A 20924-nucleotide genomic window follows, 5' to 3' on the forward strand; every position below is an offset into this window, starting at 1 on the left:
TTGGTATTGGAGACATCCTGCACCATCCTAGACAGGGAACGCACCCATCCCGGTTCTTCCGTAGCTTGGGCAGCGGGAAGCAACGGGTCCGGGGCTGAGCCTCCTGATGGCGGCGCAGCACACGCAAATCAGAGGGAGTCTGACTGAGGGGATGGAAATTTTGTGCGTCACGACGCACTAAAGGGACCGCCTGCTTCAGGACTTGGGGTCAGGGTTCAGACATAGTGACAAACCTGGCGCCGAGGAAGAGGGGAAGGTTATGCCCTGTAAGAAGGGACAAACAGAACTTACCCAGCCTGTGTCCCTCCAAGCAAGCCAGTCCATTAGCGTCCCGCCGGGTGCTTTAAATCCCGGAAGTGTGTGGAACCTACTCTCCCTCTGCTCTCCTGCTGGCTCGTGTTCGCCCTGCCCCCAAAATCACACCAGCTCTAGCGCTCGCCCATAATCTCTGGCCCCGCCGGAACACATGTCTGCATCCCCGGCCAAACCCAGACGCAGGGAAAAATAAGCCGCGGGGGGCCCTGCAGAAGCAGGCCGCTCAATTAACAATGGCCCCGGCTGTCCCAGAACCGACCAGGAAGTGGCGCTCAGGAGGAAACTCCGCCCCCCTCCTCTCCCAGGTGCGTTCCTCAACTAGGTCGGCCACACAACAGGAGCAGCCCCCTGAGCCTTGCACAGGTGCCATTTAACATTTAAAAGGCTCTTATTACACATGGGGAGGAGATGGAACTGGAGGGGGGCACCGTGGGCAGTCCTCTACTCACCTGTCCGAAGTCTTCTGCCCCCAGTCGGTTCACCACCTTCGGTGTGCGGCCCCTTGGTGAGGGACGCTACACCAGAAACAGAGGGGACTTTCGCTGGGGCGGCCGTGGTGATGCGATTGCTGGCGGGAGACAGAGGTTTTTACGGGAACCTCTGGTCCTCCTTTTCTTCTAAAGAGCAAGAACGGGCAGGGTGTTTGGGTGACCCCCTGGTCTCCCGTCTCCTGAGTGGGAGTGCAGGCAGTTTTACGGACTGCCTGAAGCTTCCCGCTAAAGAAGGAAAGAAGAAAAAAAAAAAAAAAACAGAGCGCAGGGAGGTCTGCCTCCTACAGACACCAAGCTAAAACAGATTTAGCTTAGTCCCTGTAGGAAGGGTATAGCTGAAGAGGGATGAGCTTACACTTTGTGTACTTAGTGTCCACCTCCTAGCGGTAACAGCTATACCCATGGTCAAAGCCCGTGTCCCCCAATGAGACGGATGAGAAACAGTGGTTTTGGGTTCCAAAACTGCATGCAGAAACCTGACCGTGTGGCCAAACCCTTACACCACTGCACAACCCCTTTAAAATAACATTTAATGGTGGCACAACTGCTTTCATGTAGTTCAGCAAGAAAATATTGACTTTAATAATTAACTTTCTGTTACAAAAATGTTCCAGTTGTGACAATCTATTTACTTCAATATAGTGGCTCCTCATGGTGTTTAATCTGTATAGTAATGTTCATATCTACCATCTGAGCTGATCACACATGCTCAATTCGATCCTTCATCTGCCACCAGCTGTATCTATTAGCAGCTGTTACAGGAAGAGAGGAACAGCAGAAGGACCCCCATGTGTCATTACATAAATGCATCCTAAACCTTATACTAATAAGTTATCTAACAAACCAGTATTAAGTAGGCCTTGTTTGTCTGCTATGCCCCTCCAAATCTCCTGACTGCCCTGTGTACAGATGGATTAATAGAAGTCTAAAGTCTGATGGCCTATGAGGGCTTAAATGAGTGTTCATCTGAAATGTGTGCGTTTAAAGGAGTGCCATACAACAACAAAAGAAAGTTATAGAACATAGAAGAAAAAGTCAATACTGTCCATCTAAATTCAAATTATGGGCACTATTGAAAAATTAGAAGCTTTCATTTTGGTTAAAATATGCAACAGGGGACAAACACCTTTTAACATCACAGCAAGTAATGGATGAGCACCCCTGAAAATGGAGAATGTCCATCTACAGGAGCAGTTTATAACAATCCTAGATATAAATCCCTCATAATGAGCAGGAAAAACAATTCTCACAAATCAAAATTAACCCCTTCCATTTTTGTGTTTTTGTTCCCTGTCTTCCCAGAGCCATAACCTTTTTATTTTTCACATAGCCGTATGAGGGCTTGTTTTTTGCGGCACAAGTTGCATTTTGTAATACCACCATTTATTATTGCATACAATATAGTGGGAACAATTGGAAATAAAAATGCAATTCCAGCACAGATTTACAGGTTTTATTTTTACGGCATTCAGTATGCAGTAGAACTGACTTGTGCTCTTCACTCTCCAGGTCAGTACGATTATGGCGATACCACATATGTATAGTTTTTCTTGCATTTTAATACTGAATAAAAACTTTGAAATTATTATTTTTTTTTTTGTCATTGCTGTATTCTGACTTTCTTATAGTTCTGATCCAAAACCGGATCCAAGAGGGGGGATTACATTAAACTTATGTCCAGAAATGAGAGCAAATCGATTTACAACCTAAATAGTCTCGCGCCTGTGGGGCTGAATCAGGAGATAGAGCTATTTGCTTTTTCGGAAATAGAGAAGGATATAGATAGATAGATAGATATATATATATATATAGTGGAGGTATTAATATGCACATAGATATACTTTATTTTATTACCACACAGGGAGGGATATTTTAAAACCTAAAGTGAGAGAAACAGAGCGCTTATCAGTCTACCTTTGACCGGACTGGTTACCATGGGGACGGACGCCTATTAAACCTTAGGTAGTAAGAACCACTCCTATCCCTGATGAAGGAATCCAAGTATTCTGAAACGCGTTACAGGAAGTGTGTACTCAGGAGGCATCTGTAGACACGAGCGTGTGACCTCACACTGAAGGTTCGTTCTCCTGGAAAACAACAGCACGGCTATTTCTCTTGTGCGCTGGAGCCGCGCGCCTGAGAAGGACGGAGCTGAAGACAGCGTTATCTCTCGCTACGAGAGTGAAAGGAACCTGGACACAAACCACTTCACACCACTACCGACAAGTACTGGTTGTCTTTTACGTACATTTGTTCTATTCCATCAGTCAGCGAGGGTTTGGCTTTTTTATAGTTATGTTTACGGAGATGTGTGAGGGCTCAATTTTTGCGGGACAATCTGTAGTTTTTGGGATGTATATGACTTTTTATTACATTTTTGGGGGGTGGGGGGGGAACTAAAGTGATGAAAAAACGGCAAATCAGCCATTTTTTTCCCGTAACAGTACGGCCGTTTTCGCACGCAGTGATGCCCATGGTGCAATTTTTTTATTTGTTAATTTATTTTGATTTTGGGGAAAGGGGAAGCTATTTGAACTTTGATATTTTTCAAAACTTTTTTTTTTACCTTTTTTCAGGTCTGCAAGTGAACCACAACTTGCAATCATCAGACTGCAACTTGAAATAGAATAATGGAATTTGCTCCATTATTCTATACAGAAATTGCTGTATCTCAGTTCAGTTCTGCCACCTGCTGGCATGAACTATGATGTACAAATATTGAGCCTGTAAGCCTAGTACATGCTCATGCTCATTATTAGCATAGGATGCTTTACTCGATCTCCGCTGGAGGGGAAAGTGCTCCTGACTCGGAATGCTCGCTTCCGGGTTTTAGCACATTTGATCACGGCATCTGAGGGGTTATATGTTCACGGTCAGCATTACAGCCGATCGCAGACATTAGCTGCAGGTGTCTGCTGTATGAAACAGCAGGCATCCGGCAACTATGGCACTCACTCTGCTCCGGAGCAGGCGCCATCTTTAAAGACCAGACATATATGTACGAAGAATGTAGTAAAGGGGTTAAGGGTCCAACACAAGTCGCTCAACAAAAACGGTTACAGTTACACGGCGAAATGTGTAGCACGATTTCTTGTTGCTGAAAATTCACACAACTTTTTCTGCAATGATAGTGAATGGTGTCGCAATGTGACCTGCTGCGACTGACACACAAAAATATGACTTGGATGGATTTTTTGTGATTGTTGCGTTGCAATCGCAGCATGTCCCGTGGCGACACCGTTGACTATCATTACACAAAATGTCCCATGACACGTGTTGCCACTACCTCCTATTTTTTTCTCATGAGGAGTTAATCTGTGAGGGAAAACATCACTTGACCCTAATTCCAGATACCAAACTGGAGGGCTACATTCAGCCAATCTGACAGAAGTGCGCAATGCCTGGCAAAATCTTGGCCCTTGTAGCTCTGACATCTAGAGCTTAACAAGGAATCTTTTACATCAGGGGTGGACAGGGAACTTAAAGTTGCCCTGGAAAAAAAACTTAACTAAAAGTGGCCCCATGTTGTGGGGGGAGAGGGCATCTTGACAGAAGATGGGGCAACATGCTAGTGCAAAATACAGTCCCAGCAGAACCAAATACCAGAGTGTAGCATAATATATTTCCCCAAAAGCTGTCCTTCTGTTAATAGGTGCCATTTTCTGTCCTCCTGAAGTTGTCTCTGATCAAGATACGGAGCAGGGACTTAAGTAATAAGATACAGGCCACAGCAGAGGCCATATGTGGTCGCTGGTGGGGTACATGAGTTTCTGATTCTTACAGCGTTAATTACCAGAGCTCATTATCTACCTGACCAGTGGCAGAGAAGAGGGCTTAGGCGGCCTCTTGAACATCGGCTCACCGGGAGATTTCCCTGTAAGGTCTAAGTCCAATCCGCCCATGTTTCACATGGACCCAGAGGTGGGAGCCGTACCTAAAACATTTTTATGGCATATCCACAGATGTCCACATGGCAATACTAAATATCTGTCTGTAAAGAGTTTAGTGCAAATATCAATAACTAGACTAAAATATGTGAGTTTAGATAGTTTGCAGCAGGCATGAGCAAACTGCGGCCCTCCAGCTGTTGCAAAACTACAACTCCTAGCATGCCCGAACAGCCTACAGCTATCAGCCTACAGCAGGGCATTGTGGGAGTTGTAGTTTTACAACAGCTGGAGGGCCGCAGGTTGAGCATGCCTGGTTTACAGTAATGTGATGGTGGAGCTCACTGAACCAAGTTCTCAATATGCAATATGCTAAAGGAATGCTGATTTCTGTGTAACTAAAGGAAACTGCAGACTGCGAGTACTTTTAAAGCTCAGACACATGATGTGGGCTCAGAAAATCTGTAGAAGTCATGTACATACTTCTGCAACTACCCACCTGACGGCAGGACCAATTCCATTGTGTTCTCATTATATTCTAAATCTTTCTCATGTGTAAGTTCTCGGTCAGCCACTTCTAAGTCTTCGTCTTCTTTGTGATCTGGATAACTGGACCTATTGAACAAGAAAAACTGTTGGAGGACGGATCCTTCAAGCGAAACTCAAGCTGTTACAGTCAAGTTGGTAATAAGTCTATTTCAGGAAGAGACAGACAACCGAAGACCCCCCCATTCTGGTCATCGGTAGAGGTCATCTGAGGTAACCATCTTGAAGCTGCTTGGGAATAACTGATTTCTGAATCTGTCTTTTAATTAACCGGAACAAGAGTTTGACTAAATCATTAAATGGCTGTTCAGTAGTGAAAATTGCATGCTTTCTTCATACCTGAAATCGTAAAAGTCTGCAAACTCCAGAGCAGCATCTCCATCTGTGAAGAGCTTGCAGTGGCTCTTGTCATTCATGTGAGCTTGCACGGATTCTGTAGTGAAAAAGGATTTCCCCCTTTCATTACACCACAGACAAATCTTCCCAACACCGACCTTCTCACCTACAGGAGTAGGAAATAAGCAGTTAAATATGCATCAAACAATATGCCACATCCACCACTTACATATAGATACAAGGTAAAGATATATGTAATCTGCAATGGATACCTAGATCCCAGTTGTCTGCCACATAGGTTATCTCCATCAAGATGGCAGCCGTCATGTACCCTGGATGTGAAGAAGCCGATTTCCCAGTTCAATTACACAACTCATTTACTAAGTCAACCTACCTAAGTAACGGATAAAACCTTTGAGATCCATGAGGTATTCAATGTCTGGAATAAAGAAGCTATGGACTTTGGTCATATGGGCGACATTCTTTACTAAAGTGCGGGAGTGATGCAGGCAGAACAAGCAGTCTGTAATAGGGATGGCTCCAATGGGAGGAGTAGTACCCTCAACTGCTGGTGCAGAACTGGCATCATCTGCTTCATTAACATCCTCCATCTCCTCATCACTGTCTTCTTCCTCCTCATCTGAATCCATGTCTTCCCAATCTGCAAAAATGAAAATGCACATACTTCAAATGAGCTTAAATGTTGCTTACTGTCAAGGTGATGCTTACGTTATACTACAAGTAACCATCTGGGGGTGCAGTGCCTCTACCACTGCAGTGGAAATTAAAGCTTTACCTAAATCTGACTGACATCAAAGGCAGTCCATGTATAATGGAAGTTATTGGGTTCAATTATGGGCACAAGGCAGACATAGCAGAGCTGGAGAGGGTACAGAGGAGGGCAACTAAAGTAATAACTGGAATGGGGGGACTACAGTACCCTGAAAGATTATCAAAATTACGGTTATTCAGTTTAGAAAAAAACACAACTGAGGGAAGATCTAATAACTATGTATAAATATATCAGGGGTCAGTACAGAGATCTATCCCATCATCTATTTATCCCCAGGACTGTGACGAGGGGACATCCTCTGCGTCTGGAGGAAAGAAGGTTTGCACACAAACATAGAAGAGGATTCTTTACGGTAAGAGCAGTGAGACTATGGAACTCTCTGCCTGAGGAGCTGGTGATGGCGAGTACAATAAAGGAATTCAAGAGGGGCCTGGATGTATTTCCGGAGTGTAATAATAGTTACTTGAGATGGGTTGTTGATCCAGGGAGTTATTCTTTTCCCTAAGTTGATGAAAACCGGCGTCTATCTCAGATTTTTTTTGCATTTACCTGGATCAACTGTGCAAGAAAATAGGCTGAACTGGAATGACGAATCTCTTTTTCCAGCCTTACAAACCATGCTAACATTTAATAGGGTTGACTGGTTGCTCTACGCAACACTGATAAAGTTTTTATGGAGAGGGCTGTGAAGTCTAAACATCTACCAAGAGTTCCTTAGACAATGGGGGCATATTGCTAGGATATGCCCCATTGTCTGATAGGTGCGGGTCCCACCTCGGACCCGCTCCTACAAGGAGAACGGAGTCGGGGAGAGTTGTGGTTGAGGATTTCCCGGGGTCTGTCCACCACCAGGCGCAGCTCCCAGCCTCTCCCATTGAAGTGAATGGGAGCGCACTGCGCATGCGCGGCCACCGCTCCCATTCATTTCTATAGGGCTCCATAGAAATTAATGGAGGGCGGCTGCGCATGCGAGTTTCTCCGCTCCCAGAGGTAGGACCCGCACCTATCAGACAATGGGGGCATATCCTAGCGATATGCCCCCATTGTCTAAGCTGGGATAACCCCTTTAAAGTTGTATAATGACAAACCAAGTCAGGTGCACGGTGCATTACCTTCCTCCTCCAAAGAATCTTGAGTGTCACCCTGAGCTGCCAGTTTCTTGGCTTGCTCTTCATACCACTGTAACCTGGGTGGCTTGTCAGGCCTTAACCTGGCCTGCTGTTCTTGTTTTCCAGGATCCCTTTCTTGAGCCATGCTGGCTTTCTTTTTAGGAGAGGAGGCTGGTTGTGCCTTGACAGCCTGCTGAATAGCTACATTCATGGCATCTTTATCGACATTTTCCGGTCTCATGCCTTTCTCTAGATTCTTCTCATTCAACATCTCAACCTTCTTAGTGATTGCTTCAGTTGCCTTCTTCTCTAGGTCCAAGTGCTTTTTGGATTTCAGGTGGTTTTCATAAGCATTGAATGTTGAGAACCTCTTGCTGCAGGCTGTACAGTAGGTGGCGGTTTCTTTGCTCTGCTCCTCCACCACAGCTCTTTGGGCAAGAACCCGTTCTTGAAAATTTTCTGCTGTTACTGGTGGCATGTCAGCAACCTTCCTCTTTAGGTTGTATCTGTGCCAGTCTGTCTTATAATGAGCTCTCTGGATATCAGGATCAGCAAAAGCTACCCGGCATGTAATGCAGGTGTACGAAGCCATTTTTACCCAAGGATGATTTCCTAGAAAACTGGAAAAGAAATAGAAACATTTTAAAGGAGATTTTCTTGTGTGTTGCCATAGCAGAAAGCAAATCTCAAATACAAGATGATTCATGGGCTGTCTCTTTTTAGACGGTGTAATATAGTGGCTATTTATGCCTTTCTAATGCAGGCTACACCCAGAACCTCGCACTGCTCTTTAGAAACAGAGGTATGGTGCACTGATTTCTGAAGAACCGCAGGAGGTTCAGGTCTTGTGTCCGGAGGAATCAACATCTGCATTATACCTGTCTGAAAGTGGCCTTAGTTAACTCGTTGCATTAGGTTTAGGAATTGACCATTTTTAATTAGGATTACAGTTAGTATAGGAGGATGGAAAATTATGTACTATATAATTCCTAGTACTTAACTGCAAAAGGCTTGCGTTTCTTATATCACATGGCCTCTGCCCCAGTTTTTTAAAAGCACAAGCTCCTGGTGATGTATACGCTATGCACACCGTGAAGATGTGGTCCCACCTAGACCTGTCATGGCCGAGAAGGTAAAGACCTTAGTGACCCCTCTGTAGGTCTCAGTCACTGCTATGGGACTTATGGAAACACCAGAGCGCTGGCCACTTGGCTGTTCCCATAACCCCACCTCCCCTGTCTAGCACCTACGAGATGTGGACACCCCGTTAAATAATTTTCACGCTGATTTTGTGTGTAAACCTCTGCTGGAATGTGAGTTTTATGTGCAAAATTTTTATTTATTTTTTTATAATTCCTGTCTGTCACAACGTTACATAAAGGTGGAAATGGTTGTCAATAGTCCGTCAATACAGCTGCAATCATCAGGTTGTCCGCTTTTAGAAAAATATATATACAGGTTTTAGGGGTGCACTTACTTTTCAAAGACTGTATTTTATAGGTTGTTACTTTTTAAAAATTTGCAGACCAGAATTTTGTTCTTCCTAGTTCTGGTGATTTTATGAAGATACGTGCATTTAACTTTAGGCCTAAGTGCTATGCATGAACTCGGCACATGTTAAGGTGTAGTCCACATAACTTTCTCCTTGGTCACACTCTTACCTACTAATATTAACTTGTATGCAATTTTCACAAGTGACATTTTGATAAAGCAGTTTCTACTAACGGGAGTGATGAAAAAACGGAAGGTGTTCATATTTTGCAGATCCGTTTTTCATGGACAGAAATAGGAACACGGCCATGTAAATGAGCTCTAAATCTTAAAGACACTTGTCTAATGACATATCCACCTTGTATCATGCAGCCACCACTAGAGGCCAACCTGAGGCTCTCCAGCTTTGGCAAACCTACAACTCCCAGCATGCCTACAGACTATAGCAGGGCATGGTGGGAGTTGTATTTTTACAACAGCATCCATCCCTGTTATAATGTAGAACAACATGGGGTTTGGTTGTCTTGGACTCTTGTCACAGAAAGAATCTGTCAAAAATGCTAGAAAAAGTGGGCAGCATGTTATTTTGTCTGGTGTAATGACACCATGACGGGAACTGAAAGGACCCCATTACAGCCAAAGGTGTCCATCGGGTGCCATTAGTGTTCATCATGCGAGGGATATGATATTTCATTTTCAGACTTTAGGACCACGGCCACTTTCTTGCAGTGGTGGTCACATGCTGCTTATTGCTTTTCTATGACGGGTAGTCAGGATTAGGCATTGGTAGAGTATGTGCAGTGTCTCCTGCTCAATATAACTGAATAGGCTGGCTGCCAGACATGAGAAGTTCTCCTGTATGTGAGTGGAGTGTAGATGAGCGCTATCATTATGGACTTTGTGTGGACTTTGGACTGAAAACAGCTCTTCATTATGTATACCGTACTTATCTATACTTTCTTTCTCCAAAACTCAATACAGTGATCCCTCAGGATACAATATTTTCATCATACAATGGTCTTTTCTGGGACATCATAAGCTGAAACCTGACAAAGTACAATGCCTCAGACTCCGATCCAACCAATCAACATGGGTATTTCACTGGTAAACCCCCTTATTGGTTGTCCTGCAGCCCCTTTGCGGTACTGTGTGTTCTGTACTGCCCCCTGTCTGCGCCGGGATGATCTCTGGTACATCTATGTACCATGCAAGACCCTGAAGAAGGTCTTGCCCTCGCCATAGAACGTCATTTACGGCTTCCAGCATCTATTCCTGTCTGTTTCACGTAAGGACTTATTTTTCTTAATACTTCACTTTTTCTTATTCTGGAGTGCTATGGACTGAAATGACAGTGGTTTCAACTTACACTGATCGTCCCGGCCAATTAATATTGTAACTTGAGGGACCACTGTATATATGCTCATATGTAAGGGTCCAGTGCAGGACTGTCACAAGCACCCATCAGCGATAAAACTATTTGATCGGCCTTTAGACCTTACACACAATTTTGCTCTGGTGGATTTTGTTCACTAAAAAAGGCCATAGAAACAGATCCTATTTTTATCCATACCGCATGTTTTTTATGGCGGTAAAGTAAAAAAATGTAAACAAAAAAGGGCAAAGTAGACATATTAGGTATCGACCGGTTCTATAAAAATATCACATGATCCACTCCATCAGGTGAAGGCCATAAAAAATAAATAAAAACTGTGCCAAAACAGCATTTTCTGTTTTGGCGTATTTAGCCCAAAATGGTACCAATCTCATCCTGCAAAAAATGAGACCCTACCTAAGACAAACGCCCAAAAAAAAAAAACGATGGCAACACAAAAACAAGATTTTATTCTGTTCAAAAAGGCTTTCACTGTGTAAAACGTTAAGGGAGTCTTTCACCTAAACTGACCATTATAGAACACTAACACCATGATCTGCATTATAGTCCCCATATTGAAATGCTACTTACCGTATAGCTGTCCGTCGCTTATTTTCGCAAAAAAACAATTTTTTTAAATATGTTAATTAGGTTCTGAAGGTTCCCAGGGGCGGCGTGCAAACGGCCGGTGCCACGGCCGCTCGTCGCTATTCATATGAAACCCCTCCTCTTTCACCCCTCTGGCCCGCCCTAGGTTCTTCAGAAATCCAGAGGCACAAGAGCGTTTAAGGGGTACTTTCACACTGGCGTTTCTGGGTCCGCTTGTGAGATCCATTTCAGGGCTCTCGGAAGCAGCCCAAAACGGATCAGTTCAGCCCCAATGCATTCTGAATGGATAAGGATCCGTTCAGAATGCATCAATTTGGCTGCGTTTGGTCTCCGTTGCGTTTTTTAGATGGTCACTAAAACACAGCTTGCTCAGACGATGCGGAGCCAAACGGATCCGTCCTGACTTACAATGTAAGTCAATAGGGACGGATCCGTTTTTCACTGACACAATATGATGCAATTGAAAACGGATCCGTCCCCCATTGACTTTCAATGTAAGTCAAGACGGATCCGTTTTGACTTAGACTTTTTTGACTTAGACTATAATGCAGATCATGGTGTTAGTGTAACTATAATGGTCAGTTTAAAATAATAGACATTTTAGGTATTGCCGCATCCGTATCAACCTGCTCTATAAAAATATCACATTTCATGACCACTCAGGTGAACGCTGTAAAAAAAAACGATGCAAAAACAGCCATTTTTTTTTACCTTGCCTTACAAAAAGTGTAATACCAAGTGATCAAAAAGTCTTATGTACCCCAAAATGGTACCAATGGAAACATCACCTCATTATGCAAAAAATGAGCCCCTACCTAAGACAATCACTCAAAAAATAAAAACCAATGGCACCCGTAAACCAATCCATCAAAATCTGCGCTGCAAAAGCCATATGGCGCTCTTTCCCTTCTGAGTCCTGCCATGTGCCCCCACAGCAGTTTACCACCACATATGGGGTGTTGCCGTATTCAGGAGAAAATGGGCAACAAATTATGGGGTGCTTTTTCTCCTGTTACACCTTGTGAAAAAAAAAAATTTGGGGCTAACGCAACATTTTCTTGGAAGAAATAAAAGTTTTCATTTTCACAGCCAAGAGTTTCCAAATTCTGTAAAACGCTTAGGGGGTCAAAGTACTCAGTACCCCCTTTAATATATTCTTTAAGGGGTGTAGTTTCCAAAACGGGGTGACTGAGGGTTTCCACTGTAGGGGTGGGTCAGGGTCTCTTCAAATACAATATGGTAAATAAAAATAAAATGTTCTATGTGTCAAAGACTAAGCAGCAGTCCTGATAAAAGGGGTCGATCCTCCCTCCTTATCACATGCAATCAACAAAACCAAAGTCCAGGTCCGTGCTTCTAAGGAGATATAGTTGGAAAACGCCTTGTTGAAGGAAAGCGCAGTTAAATCGTATCCCACGCTGAAACTTCCCCACAAGCACACGTTACACTGCCGACCGAAACTCCACAGGACAGCGGTAACCTTTCAAAAAATCAGCAACATAGTGCAGTACCCGTGAATATGTCAAAGAATAAAGGCTTTATTATACTCACAAAAGCACCGCTAGAAATCAGCATATAAAACCATCTGAAATATCGCTGCCCGACCCGGGTTTCGCCCAAAGGCTTTGTCAGGGGCTCTACATAGCTAAGTGCCGTTGTCTATTTATACATCCAGGTAAGTACTTCCGTGTCAGGGATTAACCCTACTACGTCCGGCTAGCCTCCTTATCAGACCATTAACATCGGCAGTGATCCCATGTTATTACAAAGTATCCCACATAACAATAAATACATATATAATTTTTTTTTTAAAAAAAAGCTCTATAAAAATTCATAAATACATTCATAATAATACATCATTTCTATAGATAAAAGCCATAACATATAAAATTCCATATCCAAGATAAAGAGTATAATAATCCTGCAACAAAAGAAAGACATTCTAATGGTAATCACAAACATAGAAAAATCGCAGACATACCGGTAGAAAATAATCACAAGCATAAGAAAATACCAGGATAATATATATAAAAAAAATTCGCATGAATTGAAAAAGAGCCACAGAAAAATACCCTAAAATATTCTAATCAAAACCAAAGGAGGCTACATCGCTGTCCTAATATCCCACTCTATACTAAGCCCCTTGGGTTGGAGACCATCAATGTCAAAAATCCATTGCGCCTCTTTTTTATTAATCTGTTTGACTGGTTCGCCTCCTCTCCAGAATCTTGTCACTTTTTCCACCCCTAAAAATTTTAGACCTGTCGGATTCTTTTGGTGAACACTTTTAAAATGTGCGGAAACACTATGGGTTTCTAAACCTTTTTTGATATTTCTAATGTGTTCACCGATCCTAATTTTTAATTTACGCAGGGTCCTCCCCACATAATATAGACCACAGGGACACTCCAGAACATATATGACCCCTGCTGTTTTGCAGGACATATTCCCCTTTATTCTGAATTCTTTTTTTATATATCCCCACTATAACTTTATTGGCATTCCTGATCTTTTTGTCCGCACTAGTTCTATTCTTACACCCACTGCAAAAACCGCACCATGTGAATGGGTCTGTAACCGCATTGGGTTTGGACTGTTTTCCAATATAGCTGTGCACCATTTTATTCCTCAAGCTAGGTGCTTTTCTGAAAATAAAATGGGGGCGACTGGGTACAGAATCACCAATTACTGGATCATTTTTTAGTATGTATGACTTTTTATTTGTGGGCAGAAAATTTAATAGGTAGTCATGAAAGCGAATTTATACTTATCTTCCTTAACCTCCGTTTTATTTCTTATCCTACTGACATCTTGAGTACTATTATTAACCCTAACCTCTTCTCTCCGTTTGTCTAATAGCTCCGAAACATAGCCTTTTTCTTTAAATCTAGTCAATATACCGTATATGCCGGCGTATAAGACGACCCCCAACTTTTACACTGAAAATATAGAGTTTGGGATATACTCGCCGTATAAGACTACCCCTTTTTCAACACACAGCAGTACATTAGTGCATCCCACCACCATCCCTGGGTACCTCTGCCATCCCTGCATCCCACCACCATCCCTAGATACCACTGCCATCCCTGCATCCCACCACCATCCCTAGGTACCACCGCCATCCCATGGTATCACCACCATCCCTGCATCCCACCACCTTCCTTGTCCTCCCTCCCTGCCTCCCAGACCCTAAACATGTGCCACCTATACCCTGAACATGTTTTTGTTATGTTATTCTTCATATTCACATTCACATATGCACATCTGCGCCGCACTTAGATACGCCGCACGGAGATCTCATGCGCACATGCGCAGGAGCGAGATGCGAGCGGCCGTGAGGATCCCGTGTATCCACGCTCGCCGCATGAAATCTCGCACATGCGTAGGAGCGAGATGCGAGCGGCCGGGAGGATGGCGGTACAAGGAGCATACAAGGTACAGAGCAGGGGGGGAGGCATACAAGGTACAGAGCAGGGGGCGGTATACAAGGTACAGCGCAGGGGGGGCATATGCCGTGGGTTACATCGCAGCTCTCAGCTGCTGGGGATACAAGGCAATAGCCCGGGCTCTCTCTGTTGATAATTCGGGCGTCCCGGCACTGCAGCGCCCGCCATACCCGGCGTATAAGACGATCCCCGACTTTTGAGAAGATTTTCATGTGTTAAAAAGTAGTCTTATACGCAGGAATATACAGTAATATTGCTTTGCTCTTCATAATCCTTTATATTAGTACAGTTGCACCTAATCCGTTGAAATTGGCCCTTTAGGATGTTATTAATCCATGGATCATAATGGCAGCTACCTTTATCTATGTAACTGTTTCTATCAGTGGGTTTGAAATATGCGATAGTTTGGATCTTATCTTTATTCAAGGAAATCTCAAGATCTAAAAACTGGACTTTTTCTTTACTAATGTTTTCCGTGAAAACAATGTTCCAGCTATTATTATTTATATAAGACAAAAAATCTCCTTGCCATATACACAGGCAATCATTGATGTATCTCTTCCATAAACAGAGAGTACCTTTTATCATAGGGATGTAAGCCTTGGAATCAATAAATTTATATTCCCAGTAAGCCATGAACAGGTTTGCAAAACTAGGTGCGAATTTCGCACACATTGCAACTCGTGAAACCTGCCTATAGAAATCTTCTCCATACCAGAAGTAATTATGTTCCAAGCAATAGGTAATACAATCCAAAATAAAAACCTTCTAAATCTCCTTTATCTGCTCATCCTGATCCATAAAAAACTTTACACTTTGTAAACCAATCTCAATAGGTATTATTGTGTATAGGGACGTGACGTCCACTGTCATAAGGAAGGTATTGTCAGTTAATGCACTAAAATCCCGTAACAGGTCAAGCAATTGTCCCGTATCCCTAAGATAGAATTTGGTCTTAGGGACATACCTTTGCAAAAAGGGATCCACATATTCCGATACTCTGCTAGTAATAGAATCCACGCCAGATACAATGGGCCTTACTGGCGGATTTTTAGCATCCTTATGGATTTTAGGGAGGTAATATATAACAGGGATTTTTGGATGTTGGTTATTCAGATAATCAAACTCTTTTTTTATTCAGAACTCCTTGTTTCAAGCCCCTATCCAAAAGAGTCAGTAGTTGTTTTCTATATTCATTTGTAGGGTCACTCACATCTCAATTTTTTATATGTAGTGAAGTCCCCTAAAATATTTTGCATTTGTTTTTCATAGATATCTCTATTTAACACTACTATTCCACCTCCCTTGTCCGCCGGTTTAATTACTATATTTTTATTTTCTTCCAGATTAATCCCTGACACGGAAGTACTTACCTGGATGTATAAATAGACAACGGCACTTAGCTATGTAGAGCCCCTGACGAAGCCTTTGGGCGAAACCCGGGTCGGGCAGCGATATTTCAGATGGTTTTATATGTTGATTTCTAGCGGTGCTTTTGAGAGTATAATAAAGCCTTTATTCTTTGACATATTCACGGGTACTGCACTATGTTGCTGATTTTTTGAAAGGTTACCGCTGTCCTGTGGAGTTTCGGTCGGCAGTGTGGCGTGTGCTTGTGGGGAAGTTTCAGCGTGGGATACGATTTAACTGCGCTTTCCTTCAACAAGGCGTTTTCCAAATACAATATGGTGCCTAAAAACCATTCTAGCAAAATCTGCCTCCAAAATCCATATGGAACTCCATATGGGGAATGTTGATTGATAACCATTTAAGGGCTCTTTCACACTTGCGTTGTCCGGATCCGGCGTGTACTCCATTTGCCGGAATTACACGCCGGATCCGGAAAAACGCAAGTGAACTGAAAGCATTTGAAGACGGATCCGTCTTCAAAATGCGTTCAGTGTTACTATGGCAGCCAGGACGCTATTAAAGTCCTGGTTGCCATAGTAGTAGTGGGGAGCGGGGGAGCGGTATACTTACAGTCCGTGCGGCTCCCGGGGCGCTCCAGAATGACGTCAGAGCGCCCCATACGCATGGATGACGTGATCCATGTGATCACATCATACATGAGCGTGGGGCGCCCTGACGTCACTCTGAAGCGCCTGGGGAGCCGCACGGACGGTAAGTACACTGCTCCCCACTACACTTTACCATGGCTGCCAGGACTTTAGTGTCCTGGTAGCCATGGTAACCATTTAGAAAAAGCTAAACGTCGGCAATGCGCCGAAACGACGTTTAGCTTAAGGCCGGATCCGGATTAATGCCTTTCAATGGGCATTAATTCCGGATCCGGCCTTGCGGCAAGTGTTCAGGATTTTTGGCCGGAGCAAAAAGCGCAGCATGCTGCGGTATTTTCTCCGCCCAAAAAACGTTCCGGTCCGGAACTGAAGACATCCTGATGCATCCTGAACGGATTTCTCTCCATTCAGAATGCATTAGGATAATCCTGATCAGGATTCTTCCGGCATAGAGCCCCGACGACGGAACTCTATGCCGGAAGAAAAGAACGCAAGTGTGAAAGAGCCCTTATGAGGACTTACTATCTGTTTTAAAAGTAGAAAAATTCAAATTTAGAAAATTGTGAATTTTTGATTATTTTATAAATAAAGGTGAAATATATCGACTCAAATTTACTACTGTCATGAAGTACAATGTGTCACGAGAAAACAGTCTCAGAATGGCTTGGATAAGTAAAAGCGTTCCAAAGTTATTACCACATAAAGTGACACACGTCAGAATTGCAAAAATCGGCGTGGGATTTAAGGTGAAAAGTGGCTCGGTACTGTAGGGGTTAAAGGGGTGTCCTCATCTCGCACTTTGCGTGACGTGAACGCATAGCACCGCACTGAATCCTGACCCACTCATTTCAATGGGTCTGTATACATGAGCGTTTTTTTCACACATCAGTTCTGCGTGGCGTGAAAAACGCAGCATGTTCTATATTCTGCGTTTTTCAGGCAGCCCCGGCCCCATAGAAGTGAACGGGGCTTCAGTGAAAAATGCATTGTATCCAGAAGCAAGGGCGGATGTAATGCGTTTATCACTGATGGTTGCTAAGAGATGTTGTTTGTAAACCTTCAGGTTTTTTTATCACGCGTGTGAAAAACGCATCAAAACGCATTGCACTCACGCGGAAAAAACTGAACGCAATCGCAGACAAAACTGACTGAACTTGCTTGCAAAATGGTGCGAGTTTCCCTGAACGCATCCGGACCTAATCCTTATTGTTCGTGTGAAAGAGGCCTAAGGCCTCTTTCACGCGGCCGTCATATTTTTGGACCGGATAAGAGGCAGGTGCGTTGCGGGAAAATGCACGATTTTTCCGCGCGAGTGCAAAACATTGTAATGCGTTTTGCACTCGCGTGAGAAAAATCGCGCATGTTTGGTACCCAAACCTCTTCACAGAAGTTCGAGCTTGGGATCGGTGTTCTGTAGATTGTATTATTTTCCCTTATAACATGGTTATAGGGGGAAATAATAGCATTCTGAATACAGAATGCATAGTACAATAGGGCTGGAGGGGTTAAAAAAAAAAAAAATTAAACTCACCTTAATCCACTTGTTCACGCAGCCGGCATCTCTTCTGTCTTTATCTGTGCTGTGAGCAATAGGACCTTTGATGACGTCACTACGCTCATCACAAGATCCATCACCATGGTGATGGATCATGTGATGACGCAGTGATGTCATCAAAGGTCCTATTGCTCACAGCACAGATAAAGACAGAAGAGATGCCGGCTGCGTGAACAAGTGGATTAAGGTGAGTTTAATTTTTTTTTTTTAACCCCTCCAGCCCTATTGTACTATGCATTCTGTATTCAGAATGCTATTATTTCCCCCTATAACCATGTTATAAGGGGAAATAATAATGATCGGGTCTCCATCCCGATCGTCTCCTAGCAACCGTGCGTGAAAATCGCACCGCATTCGCACTTGCTTGCGGATGCTTGCGATTTTCACGCAACCCCATTCATTTCTATGGGGCCTGCGTTACGTGAAAAATGCACAAAGAGGAGCATGCTGCGATTTTCACGCAACGCACAAGTGATGCGTGAAAATCACCGCTCATGTGCACAGCCCCATAGAAATGAATGGGTCAGGATTCAGTGCGGGTGCAATGCGTTCACCTCCCGCATTGCACCCGCACGGAATACTCGCCCATGTGAAAGGGGCCTAAGAGTCTAATCGACAGGAGTCCTAACCCTCGGGCTAGGGATCGACCGAATATTGGTTTTACCGATATTATCGGCCGATATGCCTGATTTTGAACGTTATCGGTATCGGCATCTATTTTGTCGATATACCGATAACGTATGGGGAACAAGGATCGCGCTGCTGACAGCGCTCTCAGTGTTCCATCAGCAGCACAGGGGAGAAGGAAGCAGTGTCTCCCTAGCCCTGTGCTGCCACCAATGAGAGGAGAGGGGACAAGAGGAAGGGAGGGAATGTGGCCACTGCGCCACCAATCTAATACTGGGGTTGGGGGAGGGGCGCACTGCGCCACCAATGAAGATAACGCTCATTAATTCATATACAGGAGGCGGATGCTGGCTGCAGAATCACATAGCCGGCTCCCGACCCCTATGAGCGGTAGCTGTGATCTGCGGTAGTTAACCCCTCAGGTGCCGCACCTGAGGTGTTAACTGCCGTGGATCGCAGCTACCGCTCATAGAGGTCGGGAGTATTAATCATTGGTGGCGCAGTGCGCCCCCCCCCACCCAAGCCCCCCAGTATTAATCATTGGTGGCAGTGGCCACAGGGTCCCCTCTCCCCTCCTCCTCAGTGGCAGTTCCCATCGGAGCCCTAGCAGTGTAAGCCTGGGCTTCTGATCGGTTACCATGGCAGCCAGGACGCTATTGAAGCCCTGGCTGCCATAGTCGGCTCCCTGCTGCTGTGTGCACAGAGCATGAGCAGCAGGGACATTGTGAGGTCCTATTCAGCCTGATAGAGCTCTATCAGGGTGAATAGGACAAGGGTTCTAGTCCCTAATGGGGCTAATAGTAAAAAAAAAAAAAAAATAATAATAATAATAATAATACACACCAAAATATTAATTATAAATGAAAGAAAGATTTACAAAAAAAAAGCTACACGTTAACAATAAACATTCATTTTCAGCAGATTTGTGTAGGAATTTTTTTATTTTTATTTTTTATAAAAAATTCACTGAATATCGGTATAAATTATTGGCTATCGGCCTGAAAGTTCATTGATTATCGGTATCGGCCCTAAAAAATCTATATCGGTCAATCCCTACCTCGGGCCCTGCTGATAAGAACAGGGGCCCCATGTTTTCCTGTTTAAATGAAGCAGTGGTCACACACACACGCGCTGCCGTTCCATTCCGATCTATGGAGCGGTCAGAGATAGCCGAATACTGTAATGGGTCATTCCCTTAGGCCTCTTTCCCACAAACTATACGGATTGGCTCCGGGTGCAATCAGTGAAAATCACATCATTAGGCAAGCAAGTTTAGTCAGTTTTGTGTGCGATTACGTTCTGTGGGTTGTAATGTGTTTTTCACATGCGTGATAAACTGAAGGTTTACAAACAACATCTTTTAAGCCTCATTCACACGTCAGTGTTTGGTCAGTGATTTTGAGCCCAAACCAGGTTCGGCAGTCAGTGGAGGCTTCACTACTGGTTTCGGCTCATAATCACTGATGGAAAACACTGACTGTGTGAATGAAGCTTTAGAAACCATCAGTGAAGATCGCATCGCATCCACACCTGCTTCCAGATGCAATGCGTTTTTCACGCAGCCCCTTCTATGGGGCCAGGGCTGCCTGAAAAACGCAGAATATAGAACATGCTGCGATTTTCATGCAATGCAGAACTGATGCGTGAACAGCCCCATTGAAATGAATGGGTCAGGATTCAGACTGCAGTACAGGCATCGCGGAGTGCTGGAGACAAGGGTTATTAGGGGCTCAGAGGCGGTACCAGGGTTAGCCACATCTTCTCCCAAAATGTTCCTCTGAGTGGGGGCAGGGACTGAGGACAATCCCTATACAGTGCTGCAGAATATGTTGACGCTATAGATATATGTGTGACACCACATCCGAATAGTAAGGTTCCTGCACCGCATGTCCACTCCATACAGGAGGAGTTCACTGTCCTGCAGGCAGAATACATGTAACTTGGCAGTATTATTAGTATGGCTCTCATATACTGTAATTAGGTAAGTGACTACTCACGTCCACAGCTCTGTCGCGTTTCCTAGACTTCACTTCCTACTTCCGGTAAAACCACAGACATGTGCGAGTCTAGAGCGCCCCGTGACGTCTCTACCGCTCAGGTGGAGAATCTCTTTCACCATATTGGATTCGGGCGAGCTGTTGCTCGACCGTATTCCGCCACCTGCTGGTCAGTTCAGAGAATGCAGTCTGAGAGCGGTTTCTGGTTCTATAGCGCTCATGAAGCGGGCTCACACCGGCATATATTGCAATGAGGATGACACCTGTACAATAGCAGAGTGACATGAGTGCATCCACAGGAGACAACTGTGTACAGCCTCTTTTTATTTCTA

The 20924-nt window shown here is 44.1% G+C and overlaps 1 protein-coding gene across 2 annotated transcripts in view; it reads right to left on the bottom strand.

Annotated features, from left to right (window-relative positions):
• ZNF622 (zinc finger protein 622) overlaps positions 1-20684 on the bottom strand; it is a 35287-nt gene extending 14603 nt beyond the window's left edge. The window contains exons 1-5 of one of the 2 annotated variants that reach the window (XM_040432791.1): positions 20593-20684; positions 7481-8089; positions 5970-6236; positions 5579-5741; positions 5193-5308 (exon numbers count right to left, since the gene is read on the bottom strand). In XM_040432791.1, the coding sequence (XP_040288725.1) occupies positions 5193-5308; positions 5579-5741; positions 5970-6236; positions 7481-8069 (1135 nt within the window). In that variant the 5' untranslated portion in view covers positions 8070-8089; positions 20593-20684. Of the gene's footprint in view, positions 1-5192; positions 5309-5578; positions 5742-5969; positions 6237-7480; positions 8098-20592 lie in introns of both variants that reach the window. The other variant, XM_040432792.1, reaches the window with a different exon arrangement.
• Positions 20685-20924: the final 240 nt, after the last annotated feature.

Source organism: Bufo bufo, chromosome 5 (genome assembly GCF_905171765.1).
Source record: "Bufo bufo chromosome 5, aBufBuf1.1, whole genome shotgun sequence".
NCBI lineage: Eukaryota > Metazoa > Chordata > Amphibia > Anura > Bufonidae > Bufo > Bufo bufo.